A 17,079-nucleotide genomic window follows, 5' to 3' on the forward strand; every position below is an offset into this window, starting at 1 on the left:
ACAAACAAACTTGTGACCATCTTTGGCCTGAAGTGACAAGGAAAGTTGAGGTTACTGATATTCAGAGAGAACACTAGTGATAGAAGGCAAGAGACTACGGTTTGAATCTGAAATGTCTCACATGCACTTGTGATACAAATTCTTGACTCCAAGCTGGCATTGTTCTCAAGTTGTTTCTGTTAGTTGTTTTGGTCACACCAACACAAAAGCAGCTAATATAGGCATTTTATAAAACCATACACCTAACCATGGCAGAACAGCAAAAAGCAGCTAGGGGGAAAAAAATCTCTGGCCTTAGGGCTTCCGACCCCTGTTATTCTCTACTGTTTGCATTGGATGGGTTCAACTCACAGCTAGGAGAAAGGAAGAATAGCAGATGTAACTGCCATAAGCCATCCTGTTGGAGCATAACTCAGGATAGAAAATGGTCAGGAGAGGTGAGTGTGTGTGTGTGTGTGTGTGTGTGTGTGTGTGTGAATTCAACTCTGTGTATATTTCTATGCACTTAGGTACTTCTTCTGCATGTTCTTGAAGTCTTATAAAGCACTAGGAACTAGATAAATTTAACATACATTTAAATTATAAAACTCAGGAGAGATATATAATTTTCCATCACAGTTCTAAAAAGAGTCAACACTTTAAGGTATGGGAAATTGCTATAAACAAAATATCAAAATACATGAAAACTATTTTGTCAATAAAAATGTTTCATTGCTTTAATGCTCCAATTACCATATAACCACAAAATGAATATAGATAGATAAGATAGATAGATGATAGATAGATAGATAGATAGATAGATAGATAGATAGTAGATAGATAGAGAGAGAGAGAGAGAGAGAGAGAGAGAGAGAGAGAGAGAGAGAGATTACATATATATATATATATATATATATATATATATATATATATATATATATCATGTTCCTAAATATGAAAGACGTATACATATGATAAAATTACCATTATTTCCAGACTTCACTAATCATTTAAAGTGATTAAAAGAAAATATATGTAAATATATTATAATAATGTGTGTTCATTAAGGCAGCCATTTACAAATCATGAAGCTTTTTAAATAACTTTCACATATACTAAAGATTCATAAAGAATATAATAAAAATAATCTTATTCTAGGTTGAAGGCTTATATTGGTTGCTAACTTATCAGAGTCTAGAATCACCTTGAAGAAAAGTCTCTGAACATATCTGTGCAGAGTTGTATTGATCAGGGTAACTGAGGTGTGAAGATCCTTGTTCCTATATGGGCAGCATAACATACTAGGCTGCTATCTAAGCCTGAATTAAATTGAAGAAGCAAAATGAGTATATGTATCTCTCAATGATGTCTGCTTCCTGACTGGGAATGTAATTTAACAACCTGTTAAAGATTCAGATGCTATATCTTTCTTGACACCACGGAATCTACCTCTAAACTACAATCAGAAGTAAAGCTTTTTTTCACTTAAGTTGCTTTTGTAAGGTATTTTATCACAGCAACAGGAAAATGTAACTAGTACATCATGATATTCCCAAATTATATAAGAGAATTCTGTTTTAAAAACATAAAACCTGTATGAAACTTTACTAAGGAAGTTTAAAGTAAATATTAGTAAATATCATGCTCCTGAATAAGAAAGTTATTATTTATCTATTGAGTATACTTACAATGCAGTAAGTTTTTTCACCAAGTAACAAAACAGATCATAAACTAAAATTATTCTTAAATCCATATGAGATTGATGTAAAATTTAATAAACAGAATAGTTGATCAAAATATATAACACATTTAAAATATAATAAAATTATATCACAGGTTGTGGGACTGCATAAGGGTATCCTGGGTCATGGTTGAGCAGGTACTTAGGACCCCGAGATTCTCCGTGGAATTCTGCGTGAGAACCGGCAGGAGTTCGGTCCCTCCCATCATCTAGGATCCTGAAAACAGTCACATTTCCATAGAGTCACATAGGCCAGGCTATAGGCCTCAGGCCCTAGAGATTTACATACTAATGAAGGCCAGAGGGCAGAGCAAATTAAACATTCCTCCCCCAGATCCTCCCCCAATCCTCCCCCTTTCTCCCTCCCTATATAACTCGGGACTGCCCTGAGTTTTGGGGGAGTACGCCTAGATCCATCTATTCTCCGTCATGACAATAAATCTTTTTGGAACCAAGGACTTCCTCGTGTTACTGGGGCCTGCCGTCACCAAGGCCCTCAGGCTGCTGGAACCATAAGATCTCCCTCCCTAATGTGGGACCCGCCACTGCGGCGCAAGCTTGCACCGCTGTGGCGGCCTTTTTAAATTTTCCCGACAACAGGTCAGTAATTATGATTGAAAGTTCTAGAAATAAACTATATTTATAAACATTTGAGGAAAATAATTTCTTAATGAGGAACTGTTAAGTGTATTTTTAAGGTGTAAAGCATATTTGAAGAACCCAGTAAATGCAACTGACATTTCTGATAAGACCCAGCTAAAAAGGGAATTGGTGAGCAAGACATCAGCGAGTCAGAGTACATAATCTGAAGGGTAATGAGACCCAGTGGTGTGGCAAATACTGAAGAAGAGTCAGATACAGCCTCTGGTGGGAAGCAAGCCATATCTCAAAGGGGAGGTGTTTATTGTAAGAGAAATGTGATGAAATGGTAAACAACATTGCAAAACTGAATGAAGATATCAATTCTAGGCCTCAGGAATTTAAAATCCAAAGAGGACAAAAGCTTTTTAGAAAACAAAACAAACATAAAATGACAAAAGGCATCTAACAAAATCTGTTACTATTTTTAAAAATCCAAATCAAACATCTGACTTTGCACTTGAAACAAAGCCGTGAAATCACAATAAGAAAATTACCTCCTGTTAGAAATCATCACTCAGCAAAAACATAACTTTCATGCTGAAGAAGAGCAGAGCAACACAGTGTTTTAGAAGAATTTGGAGATGTCTTTGTAAGATGTGAGTTCTTTGGCAATTCATATGTTATCTTTGAAAATTATGTTTAATTAGCCCATGTATCAATCAGGTGTTTTCAGATATTATTTAGTTCTTTGGGTATCCTGGATTTTAATTCTCTGTTAAAATGTTTGCTAAGAATGTTCTTCATTCTGCAACCTGTATTTTCTTTCTTTTGTTTTGTTTTTGTTGTTTTTGTTTTGGTTTGTTTTGTTTTGGTTTGGTCGGTTGTTTAGTTGGTTTAGTTTAGTTTGTTTGTTTGTTTGTTTGTTTGTTTCTGGGAGCAACTTTTCCATTTCATTTAAACTTGTTTGTCAGATCTGCATTTTATTCCCTAAAATACTGGCTTTTGTTTCAGAAAGTCCTTGCCTATGACAATATCTCAAAGTGTTTTATCTTTGTTTTATTTCATGACTGCAGACTTTTATGTCTTATGCTAAGATTCTTGATGTGTATAGAACTGATTTTTGCAGATATTAAAGAACACAGATTGCCTTAATTCTTTTTCTATCCTTATGATAAATCACCAAGACTAAGACAATTTATAAAAGGAGTTTATATGGGTTTTAGAGTTTCAGATGGTTAGAATCCATGTTGGGAGCATGGCAGAAGGCACGGAGTTAAAGTAATAATTTGAGAGGTCATGTCTTGAGACACAACCAGGGACCAAAGAGTGAGACACTGGTAATACAACAGAAGTCTTTTGAAACCTCAAAACCTACCTTTTATGGGACATCTACTTCAACAAGACCCCATCTTCAATACTGCCCAAACAGTTCCAGCAACTGGGGGCCAAGAATTCAAACACATGAGCCTACTGGGGGTGTGGGGGGCATTTCCATTGAAACTACCACAGGGATCTAGCTCTTTATTTTCCAATTTTCTAGACCCATGTAGTAAAGATGTCACCTTTTCTCCAATGTGTGGTTGTAGAATCTTTGTAAGCAATGAGGTGGCTGTGGTTGCGTGAGTTTATATCTGTGTCTTTGATTCCACTCTATAGATGGATGCACCTGTTTTGTGCCAGTGCCAAGCTATTTTAAGGCTATGGAACAATATAACTTGGAATAGGATGTGGTGACACCTAACTTGAGGGTTCATCACTTTATTTTTTTTTTCATTTTGGAATTTCATATTAATAGAGTAAGAACTATATTTATAAGATGTTTAGTTCTTTGACTATTTGCATCTATTGTATTGCTAGTTCCTCAACCTAGAACTGACCTTATAAAAAAAAAAGCAAAAGGAGGGGGGGATGTGATAGGAATTTTCTATGGAGCAGAAACGGGGAATGGGGATGTAAATAAATAAAATAACAAAATCACTTGGCCATATAAAAAAATTAAGATGTTTTCTGCCCAAGCAACTTACACTGTAGAAGTTCTTCATTTCTTTAGTTAGGCATAATTCCAGGTAGTTTTGAAACTATTATTGATAGCATTGCTTTCCTGATTTGTTTTCTAGTTTGTTTGCTATTGATACATAATAAATCTAATGATTTGGCCATACTGAATTTGCAACATGCCCCTTTGCTAAAGGTTCTTAATGGTTCTAAAAGTTTTTGAATAGAGTATATAAATTTTCTCATAGATAGTATCATATTATCTGTAAATAGGGATAATTTGAATTTGTCATTTCCTCTTTGTATCCCTTTCTACCTACCTTTTGTCTTATGATCTAGATAATACTGTACAAATTACTGACAGAAAGAGTAGAAATCCCATTTGTATCCCAGATTTATTGAAGCTGTCTTCAGTTCTTCCCCTATTGTTATAATACTGTCTATAGGTTTATTATGGTTAGTCTTTACTCTGTAGAAGTGTGTTGCTTCTACTCCTAGTTTCTACACAACATTAATCATGGAAAGATATTAGACCTCAGCAGCAGCTTTTTCTGTATCTATGGATTTGAACATGCAGTTTCAGCCTTTCTTATTAATGTAATTGATCGTGTTTATGAATTTTTGTATGTTGAACTATCCTTGCAACCCTGGAATGAAACACAAATGGCTAATAAACAAATTGTTCAACATTCTGACCCAGTGAAATGTGTACTAAGGTTCCCCACTCTCAGAATAGATCTCTTTAATGAGAAATAGTGAGAATATGGGCAAATGGAAACCTTATAAACTGCTGGCAGAATGCGAACCTATACAGACCAGGAAAGTCAGTATAGCATTTCCTCAAATGACCATAAACTAGAACTCCCTACCATACCTTTCAATATAATAATAACATACCACAGAGACACTGGCACATCCATGTTCAATGAAGCACAGTCCAAAATAGCCAAGTTATAGATCATAAATAGATATTGGAAACATATGAGGAAACTACACATTGGAACTACTGTCTCATCTTTTATGGAAGCTAAGACTTGTAGAACAAATTAATAGAACAAATAACCCTTGAGTACTTAGGGACCCACAGAACAGATATTTAGTGGATAGAAGAGGCAGATGACAAACAGGGTTATTTTGTAAGTTATTAAAAGACAAACTGTTTGAAACATTTCTATAGATATATCTAGAGTTTGACCTACAAAATGGCAATGTAGACCCATACTCTATGAGAAGTATCTACATGACACATGATTTTCTAGGTTTGAGATGATCTGATTTTTATTTTCTAAGTCTTTCTAAAACCTATTTTGCATATCATGATGACTCCTTATAGTAAAACTGAATGCCCATATTTGTAAACCCAGTTGTATATGTGTAAACTAATACTATTTGAAAAGTTAGAATTGGTTTACAAGATCATGAAGTATTTGTGAGAACTTAGTAAGTACATTGAGAAGGCAATGTAAAATTTTGTTAGACATTGCATTTTTAAGAAATTATCTGTGCTTATAGTTTATAGATAACTCTTACAATACATCTGTACACAAGACTCTTTATGTTATTAAATCTGTAGTAAAACACATATTAAAATCTTCCAGTTAGGCCATAAGAATCTGATGTCATAGTTGCCTCATGTGTTCCTATTATCGTTATAGTTTAAAAACATTTCTATGAAAAAAATTCTACCTTGAAATATAAAAAAAGTCACCTAAACCAATAGAGTTAAGGCTTATTTTAAAATATATTGTGAACTAATACATTAGTATAGTAATAATGTTAGTAGAAATATTATAGTAGAAGACCTTGCTTATTTCTAAACTACAGATTAGTATAAAGATACATTTTAAAAAGCACATTAATATGTGAAAAACTGTAACATGAAACATTAAATGATAGTATAAAATGTTATGGTCAACTTTGTAAACTAATACAGATATATAATAAATAAGTTACAGTTATTGTTTGTTCATATATCATAAGGGAAATTTATATATTCTTTCATAAGGAAAGAATAATCTTGAGATGGTAAAGAACCTTTTTAATTCATTCACATGAAGTATATACAAAACAATTTTGATTCATTCGGGTTTAAGAACAATAAGGATAATATTAGTTTATCCCTATTATAGATTATTGAACTGAATATTTTTAATATATATTTTAAATTTTATTTATTAATGTATGAGCGCTCTGCTGCATATACATTCAACTGCCTGAAGGCGGCATCAGATCCCCCATAGATGGTTGTGAGCCACCATGTGATTGCTGGGAATTGAACTAAGAACCTCTAGAAGAGCAGCTCTTTTTTTTTTTCTCTCTTTTTTTTCCTTATTTACATCTCAAATGCTATCCCTTTCCTGGTCAGCCCTCCCCCCCCTCGCAAAACCCCTATCCCATCTCCCCTCCCCTGCTTCTATGAGGGTGCCATCCTCTGTTATATATGCGGCTGGAGCCATGGGTCGCTCCATGTACAGTCACCAAACCCAGACACTGTCGTGGATGCCAAGAAGTGCATGCTGACAGGAGCCTGATATAGCTGTCTCCTGGGAGGCTCTGTCAGAGGCTGACTAATACAGAGGCAGATGCTCGCAGTCAACCATTGGACTGAGCACTGGGAACCCAAGGGAAGAGTTAGAGATACTACTGAAGGAACTGAAATGATTTGCAACCCCATAGGAAGAACAATAATATCAAGCAACCAGACCCCACCCCCCCGCAGGGTTCCCAGGCACTAAACCACCAACTGAAGGGCAGCTCTTAACCACTGAGCCACCTCATCAGCCCAAGTGAATGGAATATTAAAAGGTAGAATTTTTCCAAAGACTGTAGAGCTAATGCTCACAGTAGTCTGGTTCATTACCTGGTTTTTTCTGATGAGTACAGTACATGCCTCCCAAGTGAAACTGTGACTCTTACTGCTACAAACAGATCAAGACCTAGTACCATGCTCTTTCATAATATCTATATGATGACAACAACGTTTACATTTTTGTTCTTTGGTACTTCATCTCAAGTAATTGTCTTTTTTGTTTGTTTGTTTGTTTGGTTGGTTGGTTGGTTGGTTGATTGGTTTGGTTTTTCGAGACAGAGTATCTCTGTGCAGCCCTGGCTGACCTGGAACTCACTCTGTAGACCAGGCTGGCCTCGAACTCAGAAATCCGCCTGCCTCTGCCTCCCAAGTGCTGGGATTAAAGGCGTGCGCCACCACCGCCCGGCTTGCCTTTTTCTAATCACGTTTCTGTACTATCTATGATCACGGTTCCTGTCAGAAATATCTATTCTGCCAAAGCAACTATACTACACAATTCTTTATTAGCCCAGCTTCAAATGAAGGTTCTTGTTTCTAGATGAGAACATTCCCAACCAGTTTCCAAGCAGCTTTCCTCCAAGCACGGCATTTCTTCAAAATTGATAGCTTCGTGTCGTGTTACTCTGATTGGCACATAGCCTGGAAATGAAGTCTCAGACTGTGGTACCTCATCTTATGAACCACTTCACTCGAGGACACAGTAGGAGAGCCAGGCTGCATTTGGATTTTACACAGCCCAATTCTAAAAAGCTAATAGGCTGATTTCTTTCAGGGAGTGGGTCCTCTGAGTCCTTCCTGAGAAGTGGCTCTGCATCACTGCTCTGCTGAAACCTAATGATCTTCAGATACCACATTCCCTCGAAGGAAGCATCTTTAATTGGAGAAAGTAGAAGAGATAACAACTGGGCCAAGTTTTCTCTAAGGATCTCAAGCTGCTCACAGATTGTTTTTTAGTTCTCTGCATCTTGCATTCTTTGACCATCCCCAAACTCATATAAGTCACCTTTTTAAAGAGTGTCGGATTATAAATAAGAAATTGTTTTCTATAAGGATTTCATAATCATATTTTAGAAGCTGGTGGTGTTATAGCCAGCACAACAGACGGACAGCCTATACTGAATCTCTTTATGACAATCACAGTTTGACAACAAAGACATGGATCATTCACAATCCACCAGCATTAACTTCCATCACGGTCTCTGAGCTGGTTCCTGAGTCCTTCTGAGACCTCCCCTGTCTCCCCAGTACTCCTCTCTTGTGTACTTTTCAGGAATGTGTTCTTCTAACTGGCATTGTACTACAAACCATGCTGTAGACTCACACCATGCTTCTTAGCACAGAACACATTTCTCTGAGACATTTGGCTGCTACCTTCTTATTTCATACAATATCGCATCCTGTCACCCATCGGAGAGAATTTCACTGATTGTTTCCACCAAGCTCTGAATGCTGAGGCTTGATTACCCTTCTCCAAAGCCCTGACCACTGAGTAGTGTGTTGCACAGTGCACTGTATCACTTATATTTAAGAATATAAGCTCCATGGATAGTAAAATGCTGGATATTCCTGAAATTCCAATGCTGGAAAAATTATTAAAAAGAACACAAAAGTTTATGTTGAGTTCATTCATAAATGAGTTAAATTACATATCCATAATGTTCAAAACTGTTTAAAAGTTCAGAATTGTCAGCAGCTTCTACTTGTATTTGTTGTTCAGTGCTTACTTCTCCTCAAAAGTGTTTTCTTTTGAAGTATTCCCCTTTGCCAATTATGCATAGATTCAGGAAAAGTACTCATCAGAACATACTGTTCCTTTAAGATTTGTCAAAGGGTGTCATTTCCCTTCACAACACTCACAAATAATATTAAATATTTTGGTTTGGCTCTAACCAAGCAAGTGAAATCTGTACAACAAGAACTCCAAATCTCTGAAGAAAAAAAATCAAAGATGATCTCAGAAGATGGAAAGATCTCCCATGCTCTTGAATTTTGACAGAATTAATATAGTAAAAATGGCCATCTTGTTGAAAGCAATCAATAGATTTAATTCAATCCTTATTAAAATTCCAAGTCATTTTTTTCATGGAGTTACAAAGAGCAATTTGCAAATTCATTTGGAATAACAAAAAATCCAGGACAGGGAAAAGTATTCTCAACAATAAAAGTACTTCTTGGGGAATCACCATGCCTGACCTAAAGCTGTACTACAGTGCAATAGAGATAAAAACTGCATGGTATTGATACAGAGAAAGGCAGATAGATCAGGAGAATAGAAATGAAGACCCAGAAATGAAGCCATACAACTATGGTCACTTGATCTTTGACAAAGGAGCTAAAACCATCCAGTGACGGGTCGGGGGAAAGACAGCATTTTCAACAAATGGTATTGATCTAACTGGAGGTCAGCATGTAGAAGAATACACATCTATTCATTCTTATCTACTTGTAAAAAGCTCAAGTCCAAATGGATCAAGGACCTCCATATAAAACCAGATACACTGAAATTAATAGAAGAAAAAGTAGGAAAGAGTCTCGAACACATGGGCACAGGGGAATATTTCATGAACAGAACACCAATGGCTTATGCTCTAAGACCAAGAGTTGATGAATGGGACCTCATAAAATTGAAAAGTTTCTGTAAGGCAAAGGACATTGTTGATAGGATAAAACAGCATTTCTTGTTTCAGAAATGCACAGCTCACTATGTATCTTGGTTGGAACTTTGACATATTAAGCAGAGCAAATGCACTATGCCTAAAGATAGTAAAATGAAAAAGAAACACATGGACACATACACAGATATAAAAATGCACATTATTTAAGCCACCAAGTATATAATAATTTAATAAACAATAATACTAAAGCACTAGTATCAAGCAGGCAAGGAGAAAAGGCAAATTTTATAAAAGTGCAAAGACTGATTTCAGTACACGTATTGTTCTAACAACTCACCATATCTGTCTCAAAGAACTGCCATGAGAATTAGATGTTTGTATATAAACATATAGGTATGTAACAATAATTAATTAAAAGGTGGCCATTAATTTGAAAGAGAGTGAGGAGAGTTACATGAGAAAATTTAGAGGAATGAGGAGTGTTAGATGATGTAATTTTATTATAATCTCATTTTCTTCCCTGTCTATGTGTTCTTCCCCTCTCCCTTTCTCTTCTTTCCACCACTAAGCAGTGGTGTCCCAGTTACGAGACAAAATGTTTCAGGAAATGACAGGTAATAAAAGTTAAGTGTGTTTAAAGGGTGTGTGATGGAAAAGACAGTTGAAGTTCTGTGAAAAGTAATCAACTATTCAAAAACTAATGAAATCATAAGCATAATTTTTTACTCAACATGAGTACGGACTACATGCTTTTCTTGAAACATGAAACTAAAAACTGGTAGCTATTCACAGCTTGCCATGAATACTGAGTTCATGAAGGTTGTTGCCATAGAACAGGCTCCAAGCCTTCCTCTTCTGATCCAATCACTCATGCTAAGTCATGAATAATGCACATGCATTTTCAAGCAACCAACTGAAAACAATGAGTCACGATAGTCTTCGGTGAAATAAATTGTTCCGTTAAGAATACTCACAGCTTCTTTAAGATACCTAAGAACTCCAGAAACTTCTCTTCTGATATTTCTTCATCAATCCTAGGGCCACCACGTGCTTCTCTGAGATACAGAGATATGTTGTGTGACTTACGATGGAGTTTTCTTTCTTCTACCTTTAAGCCAGATTTTCTGAACAAGGAAACAATAATAGTATTTCACAATACATAAAAAGTTTACATAGAGTTTTAATTTACTCTCAATAGTAGAAATGCATTGTTTGATAATAAGTTAACATTTGAATAGCATTCTTTCTGAGTTCTTCTTTTTTTTCAGTTACTAATGGAGGTATATTTGTACTCCATTGTACACTAAGTTTAAAGTTAATGTATTTATTTTTACCATTTAATTTGATTATGTTATAACCTCTAAACATTTAACATATATAATTCACAGAAAATTTTCAAACCAATAACTATTCTTCCCTTTCCATACAACAGACATATTTATCAGTGGTTTTGGCACATAGAACAACTTTTTAATTGTCATTTCCCAATTATAAACTACAAACACCTTAAAAGTAGTCACCACAATCATATTCATTTTCTATGGCTTATTATACACTGTAGTCTTCCAATAAATGTAGAAAATAGTGATAACCTGAACTCTTTCTGGTTCATTTCTCCAAGATTTTATGTTGTTTTTGAAAGTGTAAGAAACAGAGATTAAAATGCAATATTCACCTTAGAAAAGAAAATAGGGAATAAAATAAACAAAACAGGAACAAATTAATTCCTGAAAATAGATTAGGTCATTTATATAATTGGAATCAATTTAGAAGTTAAGTAAACTTAACTTCTTGTGGAATAACAGCAGTAAACTATCCCATTAACATCTAGCATTTGCTGCATTATTAAGTGTGCTGGTTCCTCTGCTGTGCGTTATATATACATTATCTTATAACATTAGCACAACACTTCTCTAATACTTATAAACTAAGGAAATTTCAGGAGGTGTACTATTTCTTCAAAGAGAGACACATACAGAGATAGAGGTACTCGACAACAACAAAAAAATAGAGACATAGAAGAAGCACACATCCAGTTCCCCTAGCTGGGCACCCTTTTCTGACTTCAGTAAGAGAGGATGTGCCTAGTCATGCAATGACTTGATGTGCCCCTCAGTGGAGAAAGAGGAAGGTGGGAAGGATCTGTGTGAGGGGGTACTGGAAGGAGATGGGGTACTGATATTGGGATGTGAAATGAATATATTAATTAATAAAAAAGCAGCACAGAAAGGCAAAGATATGTTAGCTGAGATATATAAGACAAAAATGAGACAAATCAAAAAACATAATAGGTATTAAGACAAGACAGAGAAACAAGAACATATTTTTAAAAATATAAACATCCCCAAATTGGAAAAATCTAAATACATGTATGAATAAATGTGTACTTTTCTCAGTATATACCACAGGAAAAAAAATTCAAGAATAGATAAGTAATTTATATCTATAACCCCAAAAGAAATAGTGGAAGTAATTACAATACTCCCAACCAAAAGAAAAAAGTCCAGGATTAGAAGGTTTTAGCATAGATTTCTACAAAATTTTCAAAACATAATTAATGCCAATACTCCTTAAATTATTTGGCAAAACCGAATCATTAAGAACAATGCCCATTTCTTTGTATGACTCTAGCTACCCTGATATCTAAACCATATAAAAATCTAACAGAGTTACAAACCAAATTTGCAAATCCATGAACATTTTAGAAAGTTCATACCCCATGATCAATCAGGCTTCATCCTAGAGATGTGGGGATCATTCAACATTTATTATTTGATAAGCGTGATCCGTCACACAAACAAACTAAAGAAAAAAGAATGATTTTCTCAGTTGCAGAAAAGACATTTGACAAAATCTACCCCTTCATGATAAAAGTGACGGAAGGGATAAGAGTAAAGATCCTTGCCTGCAAGCCCACAGCCAACATGAACCTAAGAGGAAAGTGTTTATTCTGCTTGTGCTTCCACATTATGACTCATCATCAAAGGAAGCCAAGACAGGAACTCACGCAGGACAGGAGGAACATGGAGGCAAGATCTTGTGCAGAGGCCATGAAGGGGATCTGCTTAGTGTCTTGTTTAACATGGTTAGATCAGTCTGCTTTCTTATAGAAACCAGGACCACCAGTCCAGTGATGGCATTATACACAAAGGACTGAGCCCTGCCCCATCAGTCAATAATTAAGAAAGTGCCCTACAGGCTTATGTACAGTGGACCACATGAAAGTATTTTCTTAATTGAGGATCTTTTGTTTCAGATAACCTTAGAGTGTATCAGGTTGACATAAAACTATCCAGCACACAGATTAATATCAAAATGTATAAAGGACAACATATATGGACATCAAGAAAACAATCCAATTAAAAAGTGGGTGCAGATCTGAGAAGACTGTTCTCATAAGAAGAAATACAAATGGGTAAGAAACACCAAAGAAGTATTCAACACCTTTGTTATCAGGAAAATGCAAATAAAAACTACTTTGAACGTTCATTTTATACCAGTCAGAATGACACGATCAACAAAGCAAATGACAGCTCATGCTGCCAGGATGAGGAGTAAGGGGCGCAGTCATTGATTGCTGGTGGAGTGCAAACCTGTGGAGCTACTACGGAAATTACTTTGTGTATAGTCCCTCAGGAAGAAGAGAATCAATCTACCTCAAATTTCAGTTATACCATTATTGGCCATACACCAATAGGATTCTAAATTCTACTACAGAGACACTTACTTAGCCTTGTTCATTAATGGTTTATTTATAATAATCAGAAATTGGAAATGAAATACATATTCATGAGTGGATGAATATATAATGAAAACATGACATATTTTCACAGTGTATTATTACTAAGCAGTTTAAAATGAAACTATGAAATTCACAGTTAAATGGATGTAGCTAGAAAAAAATTACCCCAAGTAAAATACTCCAGACCTCAAAAGATAAATATGGTATTTATTCATTTACATGTGGATGTATAACCACAGAGATTAGGTAGAGAGTAAGTTGCTGGAGGGTTGGTTGAACCATCCTTGGAAGGGGAAAGAGAATAGATAGCTATGGGTGGAAAGAGGGTGCTGCTGGAATGAGAAGATAAAATGGGAAGGGATGAAAAGAGTTAGTGAGAAAGGATACACAGTGAGAGCTAAAACAAAAAAAAAAAATTAAAGGAACCTGATATAGCTGTCTCCTTAGAGGCTCTGTCAGAGCCTGACATATCCAGAGGTGGATGCTTGCAGCTAACCATTGAACTAATCATGGGGTTCCCAATGGAGGGGTTGAGAGAAAACTAAAGGACCTGAAGGGGTTTGAGGCCCCATGAGGAGAGCAACAATACCAACCAACCAGAGTTCCCAGTGTCTAAACCACCACCTGGAAGCACATAGGGAGGGACCCATGGCTCCAGCTGTAAATGTAGTGGAGGATGGCCTTGTTGGACATTGGTGGGAAAGGTGGTCCTTGATCTCATGAAGGCTGGATGCTCCAGTGTAGGTGAATTCAAGGGTGGGGAGGTGGGAGTGGATGGGTGAGTGGGGCATACTCTCATAGAAGCAGGAGGAGAGGGGATGGGATAGAGGGCTTCTTGGGTGGAATGGGGAAAGGGATAACATCTGAAATATAAATAAATAAAATATCCAATAAAAAATTACTTTTCTCCAAAGGAGTCTCAGTGTGTATACAAACTATTCTTAAGGTCAGGCTCCATGCCTGTCAGTAAATGGCAAACACAAAACTAACTCAATGACAATACTGAAGATTCTTTATGTTATAATGCTTTGTCAGGAGTTTATTCTTTCCTATAAAATTTTTAAGGGAATTGTTTTTATTTTAATTTTGAAGTTTTTTGCTTTCTTTTTACAATTGTATTCTTAGGTATTTTTATACAGGTATGTAATGCATTCAGATTATTCTCACTACCACTCTCTCTTATCTCCTTGATTCCTCTATCAATTCTCCTAGCCCCAAACCTACAAATCCCCTTATCACTTTAATGTACTACTAGTTTGTTTTTATGGTGATAATCAGGGAGATCCATATGAGCACGTATCTGGTACTATCCATTGTGATATGATCAGCTCTCCAGTGGCTACTTTAATACACTAAAGAAATAGTTTGAAGTAGACCTTAGAAGTTAGAAAGATCTTCCAAGTTTGTTGACTAGAAAAATATGGAGCCATCCTACAGATAGCAATCTACAGATTCAATGCAATTCTAATCAAAAGTCCAGGGCCATTCTTTACATACTGTGATTCATATGGAATCACAAATGCACACAGATAAACAAGTGTGAACCAAAAGAATAGTGTTGAAGGTATCATTAGACCTAATCTTCAAGTTATACTATAGAACCATATAAATAAAAACAGCGTGATATTGGCAGAAAAAGAGAAACATAGATCAGTTGAATAGAATCAAGGGCTGATATATAATTCCTTGCAACTACAGCCACCTGACTTTTGAAAAACACTCGAAAATATATTAGAGAAATAAAAGCTACCTTCTAACAAATAGTATTGTGGAAACTAGATATCTGATGTAAGAATGAAAGTCTATGTTTATATTCATTTTCTACAAAAATCATCTTCAAGTGGATCATGGCCTTCAACATAAGGCCTAAATTCAGAAACTACTAGAGAACAAATTGGGGTGCATTCAAAATGTATGTGTAAGGAATCTCTAAATAGGACTGTGGTCACTCAGGAAATAAAGACAACAGTCAACAGAGCTGTCCTATGAAACCAAATTTCCTGTACATCCAAAGAAGTCAGGCAATTGAAAACACTACAGAATGGAAGAAAGTCTTTGCCAGCTATAAATGACAGAGAATCTCTGTCCAGGTTATACACACAAAAAAAAAAATCACAAAAAAGAGTGAGCAAGAAAATAAGCAACCAATTTAAAAAGCTTTGAAACTAAACAAAGAGTTCTCAAGAGAAGAAATACCAATGAGTGCTTGGGGAACAGTTTGAAAAGACTTCCTTAGCCATAAGGGAATTCATTTTTTTTTCTGTTTCCCTGGCATAAAATCTCACTATGAAGCTAGAATAATTCCAAATGCAAAACTTCTATGGAAGACTCTCAGCTTATCAGATTTCAACATACTTGACTTGTAATTACAATCTTTGGGGTGTTTTTGGCTTGTTTGTCCATATATATATACATAAATATGTATATACATATATATGTATATACATATATATGTATATATATATATATCCTCAATAAAAAAAACAAACAGAGCACTGTTACTACAATAGAGTTTATAACCCTGTAGGTATTCTGAAGAGCTGTGAAATCCTGTCTGCCACAGAGTACTGAAATTCTACTGGCAGATTTTTTTCTCTTTTTAATCTTAAACGTTCTCAACTCCATGCCCAGTAGTCATAGTTTCCAACAGTGGATGAATTCTTCAGTTATTTCATGGATCCCTTTATTTCCTGTCTTTTTCTTTATATTACTTCACTTCTAAAATTTTCTACAACTCCAAGTTAGAATGTGTTAATCATGTAGAACAACTTAGAACTTACCAGCCACCACCCCTACACACACACACACACACACACACACACACACACACACACACACACATACACATGCTTCTAATCACAACCTTCATAACAAAGGCAACAGTAATTGCACTTTTTAACAGAATCCACCTTTCACATTTACAATCACCATTTTAATGGCAAAAATGTTGTTAACAAATCAGACCTAAAGTTTCTCGTGTCTTCTAGCTTAATGCCAAGAAATCCTACACATATAGGCAATTTCTAAATATTGTCATCTCTTTGCCATAATGCACTAGTTTTGTTTTTCACAAGAATGTGTTTGATTTTGGACCCAAGGAAGAATACAAAAGCGACATTAAAGCAAGTAGTGAAATATCTATATACTACATAAAATAAAGTTCTTATGAGAAACAAAAGTGATGTTGACGATTCTATGAGCTCATAGACTGCTCAGTTGGTTAAAAGCACTATTTACTCTCCCAGAGGAAACAGATTCAATTCCCAGCACCCACAAAGTGGTTCACAACTGTAAGTCAAATTCCAGGAGATCCAATGAATTCTTCTAGACTCTGTAGGTGTTGTATGTATGTGATGCACAGACATATATGCAGACAAACACACATATAGGAAATAAATCTCAAAAACTAAAGATTCCATAAGACTGATTGACTGATTATGACTTTATGATTGCGCAAAGTTGGAAGTATCCTGGGCTAACTCTATTTGCACTGTAGCTCTTCACTGCTTACCTGTGTCTAGTCTTTCAATTATCACATAAAACATTTAAAGTGGAGACAGAGACAGAGACAGAGACAGAGACAGAGACAGAGACAGAGACAGAGACAGAGACAGAG

General features: G+C 35.6%; 1 protein-coding gene across 1 annotated transcript in view; it reads right to left on the minus strand.

Moving 5' to 3' along the window:
• Cnbd1 (cyclic nucleotide binding domain containing 1) overlaps positions 1-17,079 on the minus strand; it is a 268,986-nt gene that overhangs the window by 198,574 nt on the left and 53,333 nt on the right. The window contains exon 4 of the mRNA XM_028779994.1: positions 10,696-10,845. Coding sequence (XP_028635827.1) covers positions 10,696-10,845 — 150 coding nt within the window. The remainder of the gene's footprint in view (positions 1-10,695; positions 10,846-17,079) is intronic.

Source organism: Grammomys surdaster, unplaced genomic scaffold, assembly GCF_004785775.1.
Source record: "Grammomys surdaster isolate TR1022 unplaced genomic scaffold, NIH_TR_1.0 97, whole genome shotgun sequence".
In the NCBI taxonomy this organism is placed as follows: domain Eukaryota; kingdom Metazoa; phylum Chordata; class Mammalia; order Rodentia; family Muridae; genus Grammomys; species Grammomys surdaster.